The sequence below is a fragment of the Etheostoma spectabile genome, chromosome 4 (genome assembly GCF_008692095.1).
Source record: "Etheostoma spectabile isolate EspeVRDwgs_2016 chromosome 4, UIUC_Espe_1.0, whole genome shotgun sequence".
NCBI lineage: Eukaryota > Metazoa > Chordata > Actinopteri > Perciformes > Percidae > Etheostoma > Etheostoma spectabile.
This window is the reverse complement of record NC_045736.1, coordinates 26,134,854-26,155,143: the sequence shown is the minus strand read 5'-3', so window position 1 is coordinate 26,155,143 and position 20,290 is coordinate 26,134,854. Positions and strand designations below refer to the sequence as shown.

The 20,290-nt window shown below is 42.1% G+C and overlaps 1 protein-coding gene across 1 annotated transcript; it reads left to right on the top strand.

Annotated features, from left to right (window-relative positions):
• Positions 1–3,855: 3,855 nt before the first annotated feature.
• Positions 3,856–12,060, top strand: rpn1 (ribophorin I). The gene is made up of 10 exons (XM_032513621.1): positions 3,856–4,225; positions 4,921–4,985; positions 5,399–5,705; positions 5,793–6,002; positions 6,091–6,283; positions 7,056–7,155; positions 7,256–7,394; positions 8,870–8,989; positions 10,298–10,543; positions 11,083–12,060. The coding sequence occupies exons 1-10, from the start codon at positions 3,986–3,988 to the stop codon at positions 11,263–11,265; spliced, it is 1,803 nt and encodes a 600-aa protein (XP_032369512.1). The 5' UTR covers positions 3,856–3,985; the 3' UTR covers positions 11,266–12,060.
• The last annotated feature ends 8,230 nt before the right edge of the window (positions 12,061–20,290 follow it).

Genomic DNA, 20,290 nt, shown 5'->3' with positions numbered 1-20,290 from the left:
TGGGCAGAATTCACCAAAGTATGTTATTTTTAATCTTCTCTTCGCCAATCTAATCTTTTGTCTTTTTATTGGTTTGTTGATTGTTTTTTAATTACATTTTTGTTTTTACTTTTATTAGTACTGAATACTGTTGTCATTGTCACGTGCGGCTGATTGTGTGTGTGTGTGTGTGTGTGTGTGTGTGTGTGTGCGTGTGTAAAAGAAGGCTGACCCACTCATCACTCACTGTAAACCAAATCTAGCCTACCTAAATAAACGTACCTTGACCTTGACATTAACCGGTTAAATTATAGCTTGAAAGACACTGTCTCAAGCTTGTTATTGTTACAGTATTTATTAGATTCTCCATGTTTTCTCCCACTGTAAACCAGGAGGATCAAAAATATCTAGATGAAGAGACATGAAGTAACATAACTACCGTAAGTGTTTTCCTTATATTTAGTTTTAGAGGACTTACATTTTATTAGTTCCACCCATTTACATATTTTTCCACACGTCTCTTTAGAATTTAACGGTGTCTTTAAACGATAGGGTATATCGCAGCCACCGCACTTAACAGGACTTATGTCTTGCTGCTTACGTGGGGTGGCAAGAAGTCGCTCCCCTCAGACGTCTTCAACTGAGGGCAGAGCTGCCTGTTCAGACCCGTTGCCTTCATTAGGTTCTCAAGTGGGCACCCCACTTCAATGGTGTTTTGTCAACTAACCCACGACACCTCAATGGGGCTTGACAACAGAACCAGCGTCCTGGAACTGCTCCCTCGGCCACTCAGGACTTCACCACTCAGCTCTGACCCCCGCACCCCCTGCCAGCCTGGTTTAACCACCGCTTGCTCCTCTTTAACTACAGCCATCTGGATGCTGTCTCTGCCTGCTTTGATATGTTGTTCACCAGGTTACTGCGGGTTGCCCCTCAAACCACACGCACCGCCAACGCTCTCCACAATGACTGTCCCAGGAACCCCCTTCAACCCACCTCCACCTGTAGATTCCAGGCTCTCCAACCCCTCTGCTGGCTCTCAAAGATGAGGGACTGATACTTTTCTAACTTGCGTCCTCTTCAATCCTTTTCCCCCAGGGTACCGTCAGCTCTGTAGAGCCACCTGCCTTGTTGCTTGGGACCAGAGCACAATATCTGGTTGGAGGTTGGTGACGGGAATCTCCTCCGGAAACTTGAGTTGCCTTCCGAAGTCAACTCTCATCTCCCAGTCCTCTGCCGTCCCAAGGATTCCTAAACATCTGTCCTCCTTGCCTGCCTTTTATCCAAGCCTGAGAAAGCCAATCAAGTGGGGGCTTTTGACCTTGGTTCTTTTTCGCTTCATCTCCTTCTCCAGTCCATGCAGTGTGCACAGAAGGGATCCTCTGTCAGTCTCCATCTTTTGAGTTTTGTTGGTATTGGCAGTACATCGTACACGGAGCTAAGGAGGAACTTTATCCGATGCCCCTCCATGTTCCAGATGTCCTTCCAACTGAGGGATCTTCATCTGACACTTTTCCACTGGGTCCAGCTGCCTTACCATGTCATGGCTCCCTTGGGTTGCCAGGCCCATGATGTCTGCATGTTGTAGGCGCTCCTCCGCTTCCCTCAGAGTGCTGGCCTCAATTTCTTTTGCAGTAGGCAGGGATGTCATCATTGTGGTATTCCTGAGAAGCTAACCTTTCCAGGGTTTTTAACAATGGTGCACATCAGGTTTGTTGATTCCTCACTGTTGGACGCATCCAGCTGTCTGCAGTGCTTCACTTGAGGCCTTTGGAAAGGCTTTTCTCAGACAGCATGGACTCTGCTCCACAGATGCTGGACTCTGCTAGGGGAAAGAAACAGGGCTCCTCTATAGGGGTGCTGGTCCTGGTCTAACTGCTGGTACCATCTGAGGGTAAATCAGAATCAGGAGCAACCATGACAGGTTCCTTAAAATGAATAAATAATAATAATTTACAATGATAGGGATTTAATATCTGGATTCTTAAAACTGTTTACCAAACATTCATAACAATAAAAAGTTATCAATGGGTAAGACAATACCCTGAAATAAGGGCTCCATTTGGTCAGCGTGTGGTCAGATGTGAAAGGTGGGATGTGTTTAATGTGTCCTTCCCTCACAGTGTAGACAAATTTAAGGATAGGGCTTAATTCAAATGCTAAAGTGACACCAGGTTTAAGGCTACATGTGAATGGAGGAGCAGAAACCCCCAGCACCTGGACAATCACTGGCCACTTCTTGCACATTCATTTACATTTTTTTTCATTTAGCAGATGCTTTAATCCAAAATGACATACAAGTAAATTAAACAATGTTTTATTTTTACTCAACACATAAAACAGTTCAGTTACCAAATTGTAATACATTATTTTTATCGGAAGAAAGTTCACTGAAGTATCCAGGGATGTTTAGTCCTTCCTTTCCAGCAGGTGTACAGTGTCTGGGTGCAGGACTTTTGTGTAATATTGATTTTGAGGACTTCTCAGGTTTCCAGCTAGCTCTATTAGCAACTTCCATGTTCTCTCTTGGTCATGTCTACTATACTATTTAAGTATTTGATGTCGTCATAAATATATAGGCTAATATATTTATGCCAACCACGCATCTTTAAGAAAAAAAAAGTTTTATTTTGTACTAAGCATATAACAAGTATACAGCCATAAGTGTATACACTACAAACAGGTCAAGTTCGCCAGGGGAGATACAAAACTAATAATATAGTAAAAAGAAAACTCAAACTCATAATTTACATAAAGCATTTGAAAAGTGGACTAAAGAGTTCTAAAAGCCTTCTTATTACCGCAACAGGTTATAGTAGAAATACAGTGTTTAATGTGAATGGATAGCTCTATGAAGTTAGGTGTTTTATTTTGGAATTTGGATTCATGAATTTAAAATTTGGTCAAAATTAAAGTCAGTTTGATTAAATAAAATAGAGAGGTGAGATGTGTGTTCCCAACATAGACCGATACAGACTATGGTTGCCAACCATGCACTCTTTTTTTTTTTTTTTTTCAAAAAAAAAAAATTTTAAAAACATGTCAAACATTTATTGAACAGTTTGGCATCAGGACAAAGTTAAAAAAAAAGTAAAATAAATAAATAAAAGAATCCTTTCTATGCAGTGAACCTAGAATAGTTTGAGAAAGAAAAGGAAAAAAAGGACATATAAATGTAAAAATTTATACAAACAAATCAAAATTAGAAGAGTGGATTAGAGTATAAACATCAAAAACATAAAATACAATACAAAGATAAGATGAGATGGCCTAAGGCTATCTAATTATAGATCAGCTATGTGGATAGTTTTCTTACTATTAATGATTTGGATAGACTCACAACAGTTCACTTCTGAAGTGAGTAAAAGCTGGTCGCGATTTAGCAAATTTTTCTTTATGTAATTATTAAGTAGTAAATTGACAATCCTGTGTAGTTTTTTGTTTTTGTGATCATATTTAATAATAACATCTTTTGCTTCTAATTTAATTTGGTGATTCTTTTGAATATTTAAATGATTTTCCATTTTTTTTCCAGAATTCCACAGAGAACCGACACTCCCAAAATAGATGTATAATAGTTTCTTCTTCAGTTTTACAAAATTCACATTTACCATCCACAGCCGCGAATCTTGAAATATAGATTCGTTAGTGGAGTAAATATAACGCAGTATTTTTGAAATGTAATTCTTTCACTTTATTGTGGATAACAAACCTGTATGGTAGAAGCCATGTTGATTCCCTGTGAATGTTAAAATTTAAAGAATTCCAAACAAATTTTCCCCGTGGAGTGATTTTCCTTTTGCTGAAGAAGTTCCTATACCTGTTTATTGGTTGCCAACCACGCATCGCGCGGTGTAAAGCGTGCGCCGTGACGTCATCACGTCGGACCGAATGAAGCGTCATCCTTTCTGATGTAGAGCGGCACAGCGGCCTTTCTTTGCTGCTCTATCGTTCCCTCATTCTGTTCGCTTTTATCCCAGTATTTCAGCTCAGAATTTCTCTAACCATGACTCGAAAGGCGCATATTCTCGCCGCTTGCCTGCTGCTCCTGGCGGCTGTGAGCTCTGAGGTTTCAGCGGACGGTTTGGTGAACGAGGACGTGAAGAGGACAGTGGACCTGGGCACTCATCTGGCCAAGATCACCGCGGAGATCGTGCTGTCCAACCAGGGACACTCAGCCGTCCACAGCTTCATATTAGCGGTGGAGGCTGACCTGGCCCCACATCTGGCATACATCGGAGCTTCGGTAAGCTAACGTCAGTGAAAAACGCCAACATGTCTGCCTGGAACCTGCTCGCTAGCTTTAGCCTGTTAGCCAGTGTATAGCACGCTAACGTTACTCATTTCTTGGCTGTGCAAAAATATTGCTGTTCTCTCAAATGTTGCATTTCTTAAAAAAATTATAGCAGCATTTGTGCACAGGCCACGCTACCATACAATGTTACAGTGTGCTCATTGAATGCATGAAATCACAGCTACTAGCTTGGCTTATTGAGTCCTGCAGATAGCTACTATTTCATCATGTGACGTTATATTAGGCAACTTATTGCACGGTATTGCCATCAGCTCATTTGCTGTGCGCAGAAATGTACCAAACAGCAACAGCTCAACCTAGATTAGATCAATTAGTTTTGAATTGCTAAGGATGTGGGCAATACGACGTTAACTTCCGCAACGCTGCACGCTCTGTGCTGGCTGAATGACACGTATAAGCTGGGCAGCTCACTTCCGTGTGTGACTGCGCAGTCCTGCCCCCTTCCACTCTTCCACTATGAATGAAATTGTCTGTTTACAATGCTCTGTTTTTAGACAGAATAATAAGCTTCACACGGATCCTTAAAGAAACTCCATTGCATTATATACCTCTCACTTGTCCTGTATTTTTCTTGAAAGTGTTTTTTCTTTCAAAGAGAGAATGCTCAAACCATCATATTTCCACAGGTGAAGGGTGATGAGGAAGAGGATGGCACACTTGAACTCCAACAGACAACAATTCAGGGCCAAAGGTATGAGATTGGACTCATCATTGTCATCTAACATTCTCAAGCCTGTATAAATAACCAACCTTATACCATTTATCCTAGGAAATACAAGACTAACATTGTTGTCCCACAGTTCCTTGCTCCAGCAATCAATACTCGCACCACAAGCCTTCCTGTAAAACTGATTTGTTAATCCATTGACTTTTAATATAGAAAACAAATGGGGTTGATCTAAAGCCATACTCGTTAGAGCACTAATTAATGAACATTTAGCTCATTTTGGAAGCTTTTCATGTACAATGTAATAAAACAACTAGTCCTAAAAATTATTTTCAAAAATGACTTCCTGAAAATTGCCTTTTGTAGTTCCAGAGATGTTTTGCAGCAGCATGCACATTTATCTTACCCATGCTCATCTGTCATTTGTTCTCATGCAGTGGGGTTTTTTACAAAGTGCAGCTGCCCTCCAATCTGGCGGCAGGTGCTCAGCTGAAAACAAAGGTGGAGATGACATTTAGCCATGTCCTGCAGCCCTTCCCCACACACATCACACAGGCTGAGCGCCAGCTGGTGGTCTTTCAGGGGAACCACTACCTGTACTCCCCGTACCCCACCCGCAGTCAGACCACGCGTGTCCGCCTAGCCTCCAAGACGGTGGAGAGCTACACCAAGCTGGGTAACCCCAGCAAGAACGATGAGATCATTGAATATGGACCTTTCCGTGATGTGGCTCCATTCAGCGAGGTACAGCTTTGACCAGATTTGACAAGCTTCAAGTGAAGCTGCGAGAAAGGTGCTAAACGTTCTGCTGTTGTTCTCTACTGTCCACAGGATACAATGAAGATCCATTACGAAAACAACTCACCTTTCCTCACCATCAGTAGCATCACTCGGACCATTGAGGTCTCTCACTGGGGTAACATTGCTGTGGAAGAGACCATTGACCTGAGGCACACGGGAGCCGTCCTGAAGGGGCCTTTTTCCCGTTACGATTATCAGCGGCAGTCAGACAGCGGCATCTCATCTGTCAAATCCTTCAAGGTGGGTTTTAAACATAAAGCACTGTCGTCTGATTTGTTTTTATTGTTACAGTAAAAATGAGGATGACTATATGCTTTCTTCTCAACAGACTATCCTCCCTGCTTCGGCCCAGGACGTCTACTACAGAGATGAGATTGGCAACATCTCCACCTCCCATCTGCAGGTTTTGGAAGACTCAGTGGAAGTGGAGGTCAGGCCTCGGTTCCCCTTGTTCGGAGGCTGGAAGACCCACTACATGGTTGGATACAATTTGCCCAGCTACGAGTACCTCTACACCCTAGGTGAGTGGACCTCTGATAACCTAGTCTTGCATTGCCAGGCCCTCCTCCACAGCGCTGCAGAGGAGGGTCTGGCTAGTCCACACAGCTTTCCGGGATAGGAGAAAAACGTGCTCTGGCTTATTGGCATGTTACAGAAATCAAACTTTAAACCAATCATCATCTTGGGTGGCGCCAAGCAGCTGCAAAGTAGCCTCGGGAAGGAACTTGTTTTAGTGGAACATCTGTACGTTCAAAAGTTGTTTTAGTCGTGCAACAGAAAACTCAGATTGGACAGATAGTCTAGCTAGCTGTCTGGATTCACCCCGCAGAGATCTGAGGAACAGTTAACCATAGTCCTCATGAATCGACCAGAGTTTAAAATGTCAACACAAAGAAAGCGTAAAGTACCGGACATCCAGCGGAATTTCCGCCAGAGTTGGAGCAATCCTAGAAGTGGAACGTTGTGGATATAGACTACTGACAACCTAACTAACCCAAACATAGGAGAAAACTTTGATTGATTTAATACTCGTGTTCTTAAAGGAGAATTCCGGTCGATTTCAACACATAGCTCTGTTTGTAAATTTGGAGGGCCGTCAGTAGAGAGAAAAACTAACCAAATTTACAAACAGGTAAGGGTATAGGCTGATAATTGAAACAACCAGGGTTGCTCAGTGGCCACCGCAGCAGGGCAGATTTGCAGTAGCTTGTTGTCATGATTTAAACCCAGGCTTTCCTTTCAGACTGAATCCCAGGGTGTGTTGGTAATGTGTCACATCATTTTATTTTCTAGGTGACCAGTATGCACTGAAGATGAGACTAGTTGACCATGTGTATGATGACCAGGTGATTGACGCCCTCACTGTGAAAATCATCCTGCCAGAGGGGGCCAGGTCAGTGTTTTCAAGTTAATCTACATTATGTCAGATTTAGTAGAGATTTCTGTCATAGTTGATGCTGATTTCTCATATTTTCCCTGCCGTGTCCTACCAGAAACATCCACGTGGATACACCTTACAAAATTGACCGCAAGCCAAACCAGCTGCACTATACATATCTGGATACCTTTGGCCGACCAGTGCTGGTCGCCACTAAGAACAACCTGGTGGAGCATCACATTCAGGATGTTGTGGTAAGACAAACAGTAGAAGAGGATGGTAATTTGGGCATAAATACACATTATTTACCAGCAAGTAGAAGATTGCTTTGACTAACACAACACGTTACTGATGCCACAGTCGGCCAAACCACATGTCCAGATGTGCACCAGATAACCTGCAGAGACAGACTGAAAGGTTTTATTCCCATCTTAGACAGATGTTTAAAAACAACTTTGCACACTAAATGTAAAAGCATTATGCACTACAGCGGTTTTACGTCATCTGGTTGAATTATTTCACAACTGGAACTCTCATCCTGTGCCAACTTCATGCCAGAATGTAAATAATGCACACAAGATATCTTGGAATGAGCCACGTTTCTTTGTGGTAGCAGTAGTATGGGTTTGTTTGACTTTTAAAGACCCTTTGGTCTTACCTATGGAGCCATCCTCAGGACCAACTGTTACAAGAAGCAAGTTGACAAGTGTCCTTAGGTCCCTTGTAGGCCACTATAAAAATCCAAGCTATTATTGTTATTTGTTTTCTGGATAACTTTGCTAAGTAAAATCAGTTAGTCATTGTTCCAGATTAGGTTAGAGGAGGTTCTGTAACTAGATTCGTTGGTAAACTTGCTTTGTGGAACAAGGCTTAGGAAACCCTCTAATAACAAGTATGTTTTGATTGTGGGATCTAATGAATCTCTGTCTTTTGGGGCTTTTTAGTGCTATGAGAGCTGTATGGCTATACTGCACTTTCATAATTAGGCCTGTAACAATTATTACATAATTGTCTGATTGTCAATTTCTTTTTACATAATCACAGTTTCACTGTGTAACTGCTATTAATTTCTACCATTAGCTCAGGTCTTAAGGCATATGACTGTTGATTTTGTTTAGATATGCCAAATTGTAATTATATATGTGATTATTGGTGTATATATATATATATATATATTATTTTCAATTGTTGAAAGTTGATGGCACTTGACTCTATATATGACAAAAATGACAAGGGATGATATGGTAATAAAGAGGCATTGGTTACTTCATAGGCTGTGTATTTGTGGTATTCCATTATCTGACAGTGATATAACCAAAATATGTGTCCTGTAATTTGTTTAAAAAAAAAAGAAGTGATTAATATTTAAAAATGTGATTGAAAGAGACAATTACATTTTTAGTTGCAATTATTTCTGAGACATTTTATTGTACAGTAAAATTTGGAATTGCGACCGCTCTATTTATGATACATTTTTCAGATAACTGTATCCTCAAAGCACAAACCGTCAAAATAAGGTGTTACATTTACAATAACAGAAAAGTGTGCATTGCCTCATATTTGAGGAGCTTTAATCATCATAGGTTTTGTATTTTCACTTAATAAAATTACATTCATATGCACTATTATTTAGCTCTCCTTCCTACAGGGTGTCCCTGTATTGAATTATAATATGAGATATGAAATTATTTTCAAATTGAAGTCAATAAACCTCTTTTGTGATTCCCAGGTTCATTATAACTTCAACAGGATCCTGATGCTGCAGGAGCCCCTCTTGGTTGTAGGGGCCTTCTACATCCTCTTCTTCACTGTCATCATTTATGTCCGCCTGGACTTTGCCATCACCAAGGTAAGAGAGCATTCATGTGTTTCTTCTAGGGATGTAACGGAATGAAAATTTAACCTCACGGTTATAGTGACCAAAAAGATCAGGGTTTTTGGTATATCACAGTATTTTGTGTTCAGTATGTTCAGAAAGCACTGATAGGCCTACACAAGCTGAAATAGTTTCAAAAAGTGTAACAGTGTGTATTATATAAGAGTTATAGAAATATAGGCAATAGGCTTGTAAAACTATTGAAAATTGGCTACTGAAACACTGGCCTGCTGTAGGGTGTCCGGGAAGAACTTGATCCAGAGATGTCTGACTTTGAGATCCAGGAAGATTTATTTAAAACTCCAACATGAAGTTGTATTTGACGTTACGTGTGACGTTAGATGTTGTTCTTAAATATAACCAAGTAATAATGTACATTTAATAAGCATCTGACTTACTATGAACATTATTTACCAAAACTAGTGTAGCCACCAGCATGTAACAAGAAACAATACCAAGAATTACATGAATTTCTCTGTAATAATTAACAAATGTAACATATTGCTCAGTAACACGAACTGAGAAAAAAACACGTCTATTACAGCACATATATCTAGAACAGAGCAAACTGTAATACACCTTTTTAATAGCTAAGCAAGTGGCTCCGCAGCGCTAGTCTGTTTTATTGACGATTGCACGTTGCTAGCAAATTGCCCTAACAACCTGAATATCAACATTGCTATGCAATAAGAAACGGCAACAGCAATATTATCGGCTAGTTAATATATCTCTCTGTCTCTCGCTCTCACTCCAAAAAATGTTTACATTGTAACACGGGCTAAACTTCCACATCGTAGCAGAACACTTATTGAAGATAACGAGGCAGTAAAACCCATGACAGTTTAGCTACAGAATAGTTTTCATTTACGTTCTGGGCTACACGCATCACTTCTACAAGTCCGAAAACGGGGAAAAGTCCAGTAACAGCTGCTACATTCGGTCCCCTCGTCCTGTCTGAGCGTAGTGCGCCTGCGCGGCAACTTCAGGAGCCTCGAATAAAGCTGGGAAGGATTAAACGCAAGGTTTCCACAACGTGGTAATCCACCGCAATAAAGTAGATATTTTAAATGAAAAGGGTAATTGTTACCGTGAACATTTCTACCGTGGTTTACCGTTACACAATCAATCGTTACATCCCTAGTTTCTTCAAAGGCAGTCTTGTTTTCTGTTGGCCTCGTTTATCCTTTCGCTCCCCTCCTTTAGCAGATATTCTACATACTTCTATCTTCATTCAATTCTTGTCACTTCACATTTTTTAATCTGTCTTTCTTCTTTGATCAGGACCCTGCGGCTGAGGTGCGTATGAAGGTGGCCTCCATCACCGAGCAGGTGCTGACTCTGGTCAACAAACGTCTGGGACTGTACCGACACATGGACGAGGTGGTCAATCGCTACAAGCAGTCCCGGGACACCGGGGCGCTCAACAGCGGCCGGAAGACTCTAGAGGCCGACCACCGCACTCTCACCAACGACATCATCACACTACAGGCTCGCCTCAAAGCCGAAGGCTCCGACTTGGCTGAAAAGGTGAGTGGCGTGTGTTTGAGAGCACAGATTTAAATGGCGTAAATTAAATAATTTGTTCCATTTGAACTCAGAAGTCAGATTTTACGAGTTCAAAGTCGGAAACATGCCCCCTGACCTCTGATTTCCGAGCTTGGACATTGGACAACCTCCGAGTACCCAAACTTAAATCCAACATGGCTGCCCTGTACATCAACAGTTGTGAAAGCTGTAGTAACATACAGTTATAAGCACTTCTGTCTTATTTGTGTCTCACTAAATTAGTCGTAAACACAGTCCTGTCCAACTTCTGTCTGTGGACATGTCACGCTGTTTGTATGCACAAAAAAAGTAGCGTAACGCGTTGTTATAAACTGGCAATGTTAACAATGGCTAACTTGGCTAGAGCTAATGAAAGCAATTAAAAAATCCGACTTGTAAAAGGAACGCGTTCAAATCGCGTGTTAGCGCATTCCTAGCTTCGGCTTCCGAGTTCTGAGGTAAACGGAACACAGTATAATCTGAAAGTACAGTGACGTTAACGCCCCTGTCTGTGCTCTAAGGTCGGGGAGGTGCAGAAGCTGGACGGCCAGGTGAAGGAGCTGGTGTGTCGCTCCTGCCAGGAGGCCGAGCGGCTGGTGGCGGGCAAGGTCAAGAAGGAGGCTTACATCGAGAGCGAGAAGACTCTGACTGGCAAGAGACAAGAGCTCGTCAGCCGCATTGACAGTCTGCTGGATACCCTCTAAACTACTCCCGTCACACACACATAAACAGACACACACCACCCCTGCTACAACATACAACCGACTGTGTGTATGATTGAGAATGCTATGTGACACAAATGCGTACACTTTTTTTTTTTTTTTATACCATCAGACATGAACAATTAACATCTCATCTTCTAGTAGTGACTGGTTTATCCAAACACTCGTGCCTTGTGATAAACCTAAGGTCACTGCGCTCTCAGCTCTACAGCAGCTCCGTCACAACTTTTGGCTTAATCGTTTGTCAGTTTTTGAGTTTGTTGAGATACACTTGCTTTGTCACACTGCTCAAACTTGACTCTTCCATTTTCATGTTCTCGACTTTGTATTATTTTACCCCCCTCTTAAATATGTTGCTTATGGGACTTTTTTGAAACTAATAGAAGGGCCCAAGTGTTTCCGTTCTCATGTCTTTACTCACATATGCCATATTCTAAGATTAAATCATCTTTAGCTCATAAGAAGGTGATCTTCTTCCAATCGTATCTCTTTTGCTTATACAACTTTTTTCTACTCGCCCCTGAATGTTTATATTTGAAGAAAAAATGTGAAGCTTGAGTTCTGTGTCATCCCAAAAACTTGTTTTTGATGTTCCTCAGTCATATTTTCTACATTTTGTATGATTTTGTTTTGTAAGTGGTGTTTTTTGACCATGAGATTAGTGAATACATGAGATTAGGTTGTGAGAAAAGACATGGGAGATGGGACACAAATGTTTGTGAAACGGGCAATGCTATGGAAAGCTGTCAAATTTGAAATAAAGTTTTGAGAAACTTATCATTTAGCATGTTTTTTAGATAACACAGCAGGTGTATGAAGATGGACAACAGAGTTTTAATTTACGGCTGGGGTATTAATTCATTTGAGGAAGCAGTACCCTAGGTTATTCGAAAGAGGGCACACTTGGGTCAAGAACCAACACTCTGAAAAGCTTTTCTTTCCCTTCAACAAAACTACACTGCCAATAAATACTCTGCTGACATATAGATTAAAGTATGACATCCTGAAATCACAAACCAGCTACATATGCACTATGACTGGTGTCTTGTGCCCTGTTTAAAACTGGCACCTCAGAGGGAATTTCCAGCACATTGTTGCATTCCTTGTTTTCGAGTAACCCCACCTTTCACTCTCTCCTTCCCAGCCAGCAGAGCAGCCGACCTGCCGTGATTACAGTCAGAAGCCCAGGATAAAACATTAGGGTCAGTCTGAGGTCACCAGGGGTCCTGGCAGGTCATTTCCTGCTCCATAATAACAGGCTCCATTCCCCTCACAATGATAATGTTAACATATTGTATGTGCCATACAATAATCATTCTGAAAATACACAGCAGGGGGAAAGCAAAGACAATGTCTGTTAGCACTGATGCTCGGGGCTGGTGAAAGGCCACACAATAGCATTTTTGTTTGTGTGTTTGTACTTAAGTGGAGATTTGGAGCGATGAGAGTTCGGAGAGCCGCCGAGTCTCATTCTCACAGCTCGCGGACTGCTGCTGCTCACACACGTCCACCTCAACACCAGTGACTGTGTCGAACAAAGCGCTGAGCTCACGTCTGCAACGATGCTATCAGGTCACTCTGAGTTTGAGTGATGGACTGACATGATTGAAGGATTCCTTTGGGGACTGTAAAACCATTTTAAATGTGTGGCTTTATAGAATGAATTATTTGCCTTGGAAAAACTTTCTTTAAAATGAAAGAACCTGAATTCATCAGCATGGAGATTCATAATGATAACACAGCAGTTTGAAAATGAATTTCACAAGGATTTTGGGACCAGAGCCTATATTTATTAAACTGATAACTATATATATATATATATATATATATATATATATATATACTTAAAAAGTAAGTAAAATACTTAATTTAAACTCCAATTTACAGTCTAAAGCTTGTAATCAAATTACTTTTGACTTTTATTTAACAGAGCTTTATAAGTATCTTGGGCTGGTTAATAGTTATAGATTATAGATGGCTTTTGTCCAGAGCTGAGCATGGGGTTTTTGAGACATTGTTTTGAAATGACAGTACAATATTAAACAAGATGACCAATATGTACAATTCAGAAAAGATTAGGGGAATAGAATTGAGCTGATAAGATTTGTCATAAAACTCCATGCATTGCCACTGTGGTATTAAATAAACTGTGTTGCATGTATTCTCTGATGTAGGCTACCAGCCGCAAATCAACGAGATTTCAATTCATCCAATTTCCTAATATTGAATCCCTATTTGTATTTTACATATCCTCAATATGTATAATGTTTAGTTATTGTGTCAATTGTAAAAAAAAAAAACAGTGACATTGAGAAGAAAAGTGTTTGAAGTTTTAAGGCTCTTTGCAAAACTGTGTAACACATGTATACGTTGTAAAAAAAACGTTTATGCATTATTACACTGCACTGTATGTTTGGACAATCTGAAAGGCATTGTTGTTTATTTAGCTTTTTGTCCAATTGAGCTAATGAGCTAGTTGCATGAATTCATATTTGAGCAAATACAGGGGAAATGGGCTTTTAAGGGTTTCTCAGTCACTGCAGTTTGGTTTTGACCTCTGTGTGTGTGTTTCTGGTACAACAGATCTGATTGTCAGTCAGATTTTAGTCAAACCTTAAACACTGAGGATTTACACTCCTGCATCATTGAGAGCGTCCTGACGGGGAACTTCACTGCCTGGTACGGAAACAACATTGATCATGACTGCAAGGCCCTGCAGTGACATTTTCATTATAGCGATACAATTAGCAGAAATTGTATTTTTATATGATTTCACATGACAAATACATACATTGACTGATAATTCACTTTTAACCAAAAATGTTGTTACTGTTTTGGCTTTGTGGGGCAGAATAGTAGGCTATTGCTTCTCTGTCGGGCCATTTATTCTCAGCGCATGATTAATAATGTGATCAACTGTAAGTAGCAGTAAGTCCCTTGATAAATGTGTCTCATTTTGTCAAGGGAATTTTACTTGGTGGTCTCTTAGTGTAATTCTCAAAGGTTCATAAATACGGGCACATATCCTAAGTGAGAAGCGAGGCCTTTGATGATGCAATGTCTTGTCAATTAACCTAAAATAGGCCACATTTAAGCCCTCCAATTTCATGAAGCCACTGAAAAGTCGTTGAATTAAGTGTTAGAATTATGCTGTTTTTAACTATTGACTATTACCTGCATTACCACTGAATAGATAGATCCTTTATTGTCCTTTACCAAGGAAATGTGTTGCCACTGTCTATACAGGCCCTCACATAAATACATAGATAAATGAATATGGCGCTTGTCATCACACATCGTTTTGAAATGCATTTGCTTCCCCATTTGACTTTTACATCATTGGCAGGGCATTGTCTTGTGAGGTACTGGTGTTTGCTTGGTTGGTCTTTCAGTCTTTTCACTTCAGGCCCTGTTCTATGGCTCAGGATGTGATTACCAGTCGCAGAAGAACTGCGGTTTATCTGTTGGCGTAGGCCGAGCAGAATACTGTTTAAACCGGAATTCATGTGAAGCACTGTATCCTGATGTGGCAAACTGTGTGAGAGTGTGTGTGTTTGAGGTGGATGAGGAGGTTTGTGCAGGGGGGTTGAACTGGTTGGGCCATGTGGTTGAGCTGTCATGGTCTCCCCCCCCCCCCCCCCCCCCCAGGCATGAAGTTGATTATCATCTTCCTTCCCTGAAGTATAGTAAAGATGCAGATGTTCTTTCTTTATCTGCCAGAAAAATAATGAATATGCAAAAACATGTGGAGTCAAACTAGGTATCAGTTGAAGGCATAATCCACAAGCCCTGGGCTTTGTGACGTGGTGGTGATTGATTACATTGAGGCTCACCTGCAGTTCTCTCTCCTCTTAATCTTTCTCGCTCTGAAATACACACACTCACCAAGAGAGAGGCAGAAGTCACCAGTCAGGGAACAATATCCTGCTCAGAAGACCCTTCACAGCACACTCTCATAAATCACTGAGACAGAGCCACCACCCTCACTGTCATGTTGCACACACACACACGCACACACACACACACCACACACACCACACACACACACACACACACACCACACACACACACACACACACACACACACAACACACCACACACACACAAACATACATTTATTCAATTCAGTCAATCTTGCAATCCAGCCATAAAAGGATGTCATCGAAAAGAAGAATATGACTCGAATCTAAACTCAAAACTTGCCCTCAAACACGGCTCACCTGCGTTGATTCCCTCTGGCTCTGCTTAAAACACACATCCTCACAACAGCCGCTCTGTGTCCTGCTCGGCACTGGCCCTCTGCACTGGCCATTCCTCAGTGACAGGGTGCCGGGATGAGTGGATGAGAGGCTCTGAAGGGCAAGGTGAGGGATGGATGAAAGCCCTGCGGCTAAGGTCCCGGGGCCCTGCGTCCTGTGCAGGTGGCAGGTGTGATCTACCCGGGTGCAGAAGCGTGAGTGCAAGGAAGAGGAGGACAATGAAGGCGTCTGTGGCCCTCGTTGCAGCTGCAGCAGGCGGGGAGGAGCAGGGCTGACAGATAAGACAGTCAGGCAGACGGAAAGACGGAGGAAGGGAAGGACAGCGTAGGGTGCGCAAAGATGGAGATGGGACTTCAAACAGAGGATTGGGCCCTGGGTGCAGAGAGACGCATTCTTGTTTGGCATGGAGGAGGTGGGGACAGAGGGGAAGCAAGAAAGATGGATGGCACAAAAACGGCGAGCATCAAAGTCCACAGTCGTTCTTCTCTTGTGCAGATGTTTACATCGTGCACACTTTTGCTCAAAGCCCCTGTGCTCTGCTTATATCTGTGTGCATATTGATGTCAACCTCCCTCTCTGTATGGATTTGTATCGATGAGACAGTAATCCTCTTCCCTTGCCGTTCTTGTGTGCAACTGTCCACAGCTCCCACTAAGACCCGCTGATCTCTGCCACATGGCGCTCCATCAAAGCACTGATGGTCATGCCTCTCAGGGCAAGTTTTGCCAAAAACGCACCCGCATGGCATATGCATGTCCCTCATGAGCGACAGATGAAGGTCTGACGCTATATGGTCTAACTTTGTATCATCTTGCATCACATGAAGGCGAGTGAAACAAAGCTGCTCTCTGTTAAAAAGCACTCTTGTCTGAGCGTGTGCACAGACACACACACGTTTCCTACTTTCTCTATCGGACCTGATAAGAGTGACAGGGGCACTTCCCATTGGCTGTGAGAGTGGCCCTCTCCTTCCCAGGGCAGCCAATTTCCCCTACTCCAGAGCTGATAGGAAACTTTGATTGTCCACTGAGCTCAGGAGAGACAAAGAGATTTTTTCCTCTTGCAATCCACATATCGCTCCATCACATCTCTACCTGGAATCTCCCCCCATTGGTTTCTCCTCTCCTCCATCTCTCCCTCATGAATTTTCTTGCCTTATTTCCATGATCACTGTTGTGGGCTGCTGAATGTGAGTCCATTAAACTGGCACTGACTGCTTTGATGGGCAGGAAGTTTCACTTCATGTGGTGACATCTGCATCCTGTGACACAATCATACCCTGCGTACATGATGTACTGTCTTGGCTTACCACTGTCCTCTATTGGCATTCCTATAATTAACACTGTGAGCACAGGCAGACGCTGCTAAAAGCATTTCCAAACTGGTACATGTACTCATGTTGAGTGTGAAGTAAACTGAGAAAGATACAGCAGCCAAAAGAATAAGCAAGGCATCTAAACATGTGCAGAAAGCCAACAGGAAACATCTCCCTCTCTCTCTCTGCAGTCTGCACCCGATTCTGGCCCTCCCTGAGACCACACTTCCTGTCACAGCTCCTCTAACTTCCTGTCCAGCCACTGGGAATCCCAGCTGGAACATTCCAGCTGTGCAATAGTCTCCCTCCCTTTCAGGGCTGCTTGATTGTTACAATGTATTTTTTTACACACACACACACACACACACACACACACACACACACACACACACACACACACACACACACACACACACGCACACACACACACGCACACACACACACACAGGACTCAGAGGCTCTTGTGGTGCTACCACATCCCCTCCACGCCAGGGGTCGCTATATAACAGCACATTTTTCTCCTGCGTGACTTGACTGCGTCTCTCCTGCAGCTGGGGATATGAGCTCTTCTTTCTCCTCAGAAGGCTCTTATTTATATTACAAGTTTTTTAGAGCAGGGAAATTCGCAGTACCATTAGTCTAATGGCATTAAATGAAATGGCACATGCATGTTTATAAATGTGCCTTCACGCGGGGTCCATATGGGATGGAAAATAAGCAGGTTTGGTGACTTTGAGTATGACCTTTTCGGAAAGAGAGCTAATCCCGAGCTATAATAGACTCCGGGACCGATATGGAAAACTGCTGCACCGTTATCTCGGTTGTCTAGGAGACCATCAGAGCACCGGGGCCGGTGGAGATGCCACGGTATTAAAAGGGGAGTGCGCGCGCGCGCGCGTGTGTGTGTGTGTGTGTGTGTGTGTGTGTGTGCGCGCGTGTGAATTGGAAAATGTTTTCTTTTTTTGTCATAAGTGTCACTCATAAATACTGCAGTATGGACCATGACCATTTTTTCTGCCACGTTTGGCCCCGCAGCATTTTCTTTCTTTCAGTGGGCTATGTTGACATTTTAAATTCAATTCGAAGACACAGGAACACACAGGAAAAGATCAGTCATATAAAAAGTAAATAAGGGGCCACGCTCGGCTCATTATTCGTTAAATTAAACTGCACTTGCCTGACATCAATTAAGAATCATGAACTAGATTATAGCTAACTTAGACTGTTAACCTTATATTAGCACGGCAGTTTATTTACCTGATAACACGGGCCTAATGTGAGGCCCGCTTGCTCTGGAGACATGGAGGCCTGGTGACCAGACGAGATGAAATCAGAGAGAACTAACGGTCTATTAAGCTGCTTAGTTGTTGTGAAACTGAAGATAATGCGATCATGTTTCGATGTGTTTATTAGGAAGGAATCATTTTCACAAGTGTAGCCTAGCCTAAATTAAGTTGATAATTGATCTTATCGCGTTATCTGCATTGCATGCTGTTATCTAGAGATAGCCTAAAAATATCCAAATCATTACAAGATGTAGCCTATGTCTTAATCCACAGCGAGTTTCCTTATAGTTTGTGAATGTGTAATAATAGGCCTAGTCTTGTTTTGTAAAAACTCTAAATGAGCTGAATCGTCATGTGAATTACAAAAAGGTGGCCTAAATGTATAGCTTGTACTCATAGGACATGTAAAGCATAATGATCTCGCCAATAAACTCTAAAGCAGCCTTCATTGGCTGGACCGCTGCAGCGCGTCAAACGTGTAAATATTTCTCATTTTCTGAGCCTATCTGTCTCTATCAATCTGCTTCCCCCCCCCCCCCACACCCCCTCCCCCCAACAAATGATGCATTAGATGCACTGAATGTATTTGTTGTGCAAGTTTGAAAAGGCGGCGATAATCTGGGAGTGAGAGATAAGGAACACCAATTTATTCAGCAGCACTTTGGACCCCGCTTCCAGCCTCGGTCGGTGCTGACACCCCCAGCAGTTTGCTGATAACGATTAGGCCATTTATTATCTTCACAGAGAACAAAGATTGCGTGGTGCCGATGAAATATTACCCCTGGTAATAATCAGAAGGAGAAGGGCCCTGCCATCTAATGCAGTGGGCATATAATATCGTCTATGACGAATAAAAACGTGCACACACACACAGACACACACACACACACACACACACACACACACACACACACACACACAGCCGGAGACTTATGCATAACATGCAGAAAATTGATTAACAAAACAAGTGCAAGTGGACACAAATACAAAACATGAAACTGTTGTGAAATGGATTTGTTGATAGATACTCCTATTTTTAACATAGGCTAGCATAATAATATTGATAACAATAAAATAATAGACTCATTTTGGTGATTGTCATTTCAAGAGGTAATCACAGAGACCCAACTGTCACAATTCTCAACTAATTTGATTCTAGTCACCTACTAAAAGGCATAGTGTGCTGTGTTGTTGTTTGTTTCGCCTAGTTATATTAATATTGTAGATAGACTATATACATGTTGCAACTTGCAACCTATAAATAGACCAAATAATCAAAAAGTCAAAGTAGGCATTTCTTTCACGTCCATTATAAATGTCAAGGCCTACAGACTAGACAAACTCCTAAACAAGATATTTCATCCCCGTAGGTTTTAGCCCATGAGTCAAAACATGTTGAGAAACCATAAAGAACGTATAGGTAATCCATACTGAACAAAGCTATATTTCCGTGGACGTCCATTATGTGCCAAATATTTTAAAGCTCTCACATCTTTGCTCTAGTGATTTCAAACGTTAAAACAAATGTTATGTATTCAGTCAGACTTCACAGTTCTTTTTTACTGTCTTTTCTTTTCATTCTTTTTGTTTGCGTGTGTGTACTCTGGGGAGCACGAGCCCCGAGTGGCAGAGGTCCTCGCGCCCCTTGCACCTGCCTGGCTCCAGCGCCGCGCACGAGCCCAGGTCGCGTGCAGGAGATTTTAGGGGCTTTGCATGTTTTACAAAGTTGTTGTTACTGTGTGGGATAAAAAGCACAAAAAAAGGAGGGAGGGGACCGTATTTTTCTTCTATAAGAGATTTACACAAGGGAGGGGGGGGGGGGGGGAGAGAGTGTGTGTGTGTGTGTGTGTCATGAAGCAAAATCTCAGTAGCCTAAGTCAATTAGGACCGAGGCTGTCAGTCTGACCCAAGTTTAAGTGAAAACAAACACAAGAGTAACACATCTTATAAATAACGTGTAGATACGTTGAGACATCACAGCATATGTACAACACGTTCTTACCAAATGTTAATTTTTGTTCTGTTGGCTATGTTATATGTTCTATTGGTCGTTCCCAACTCACAGTGATTGTGCATGTATTATCTTGCACCTGCACAAGTGGGGCACACATCCACAAGCCTTGAAAGACCCCAGGGAGTCCTCAACC

What these genes read in the sequence shown, in the direction of transcription:
- rpn1 (XM_032513621.1), top strand. Translation starts at nt 3,986, where the DNA reads ATGACTCGAAAGGCGCATATTCTCGCCGCTTGCCTGCTGCTCCTGGCG. An exon ending in TGGCATACATCGGAGCTTCG is followed by an intron (nt 4,226 to 4,920) that starts GTAAGCTAACGT and finishes ATATTTCCACAG; the next exon opens with GTGAAGGGTGATGAGGAAGA. An exon ending in ATGTGGCTCCATTCAGCGAG is followed by an intron (nt 5,706 to 5,792) that starts GTACAGCTTTGA and finishes TACTGTCCACAG; the next exon opens with GATACAATGAAGATCCATTA.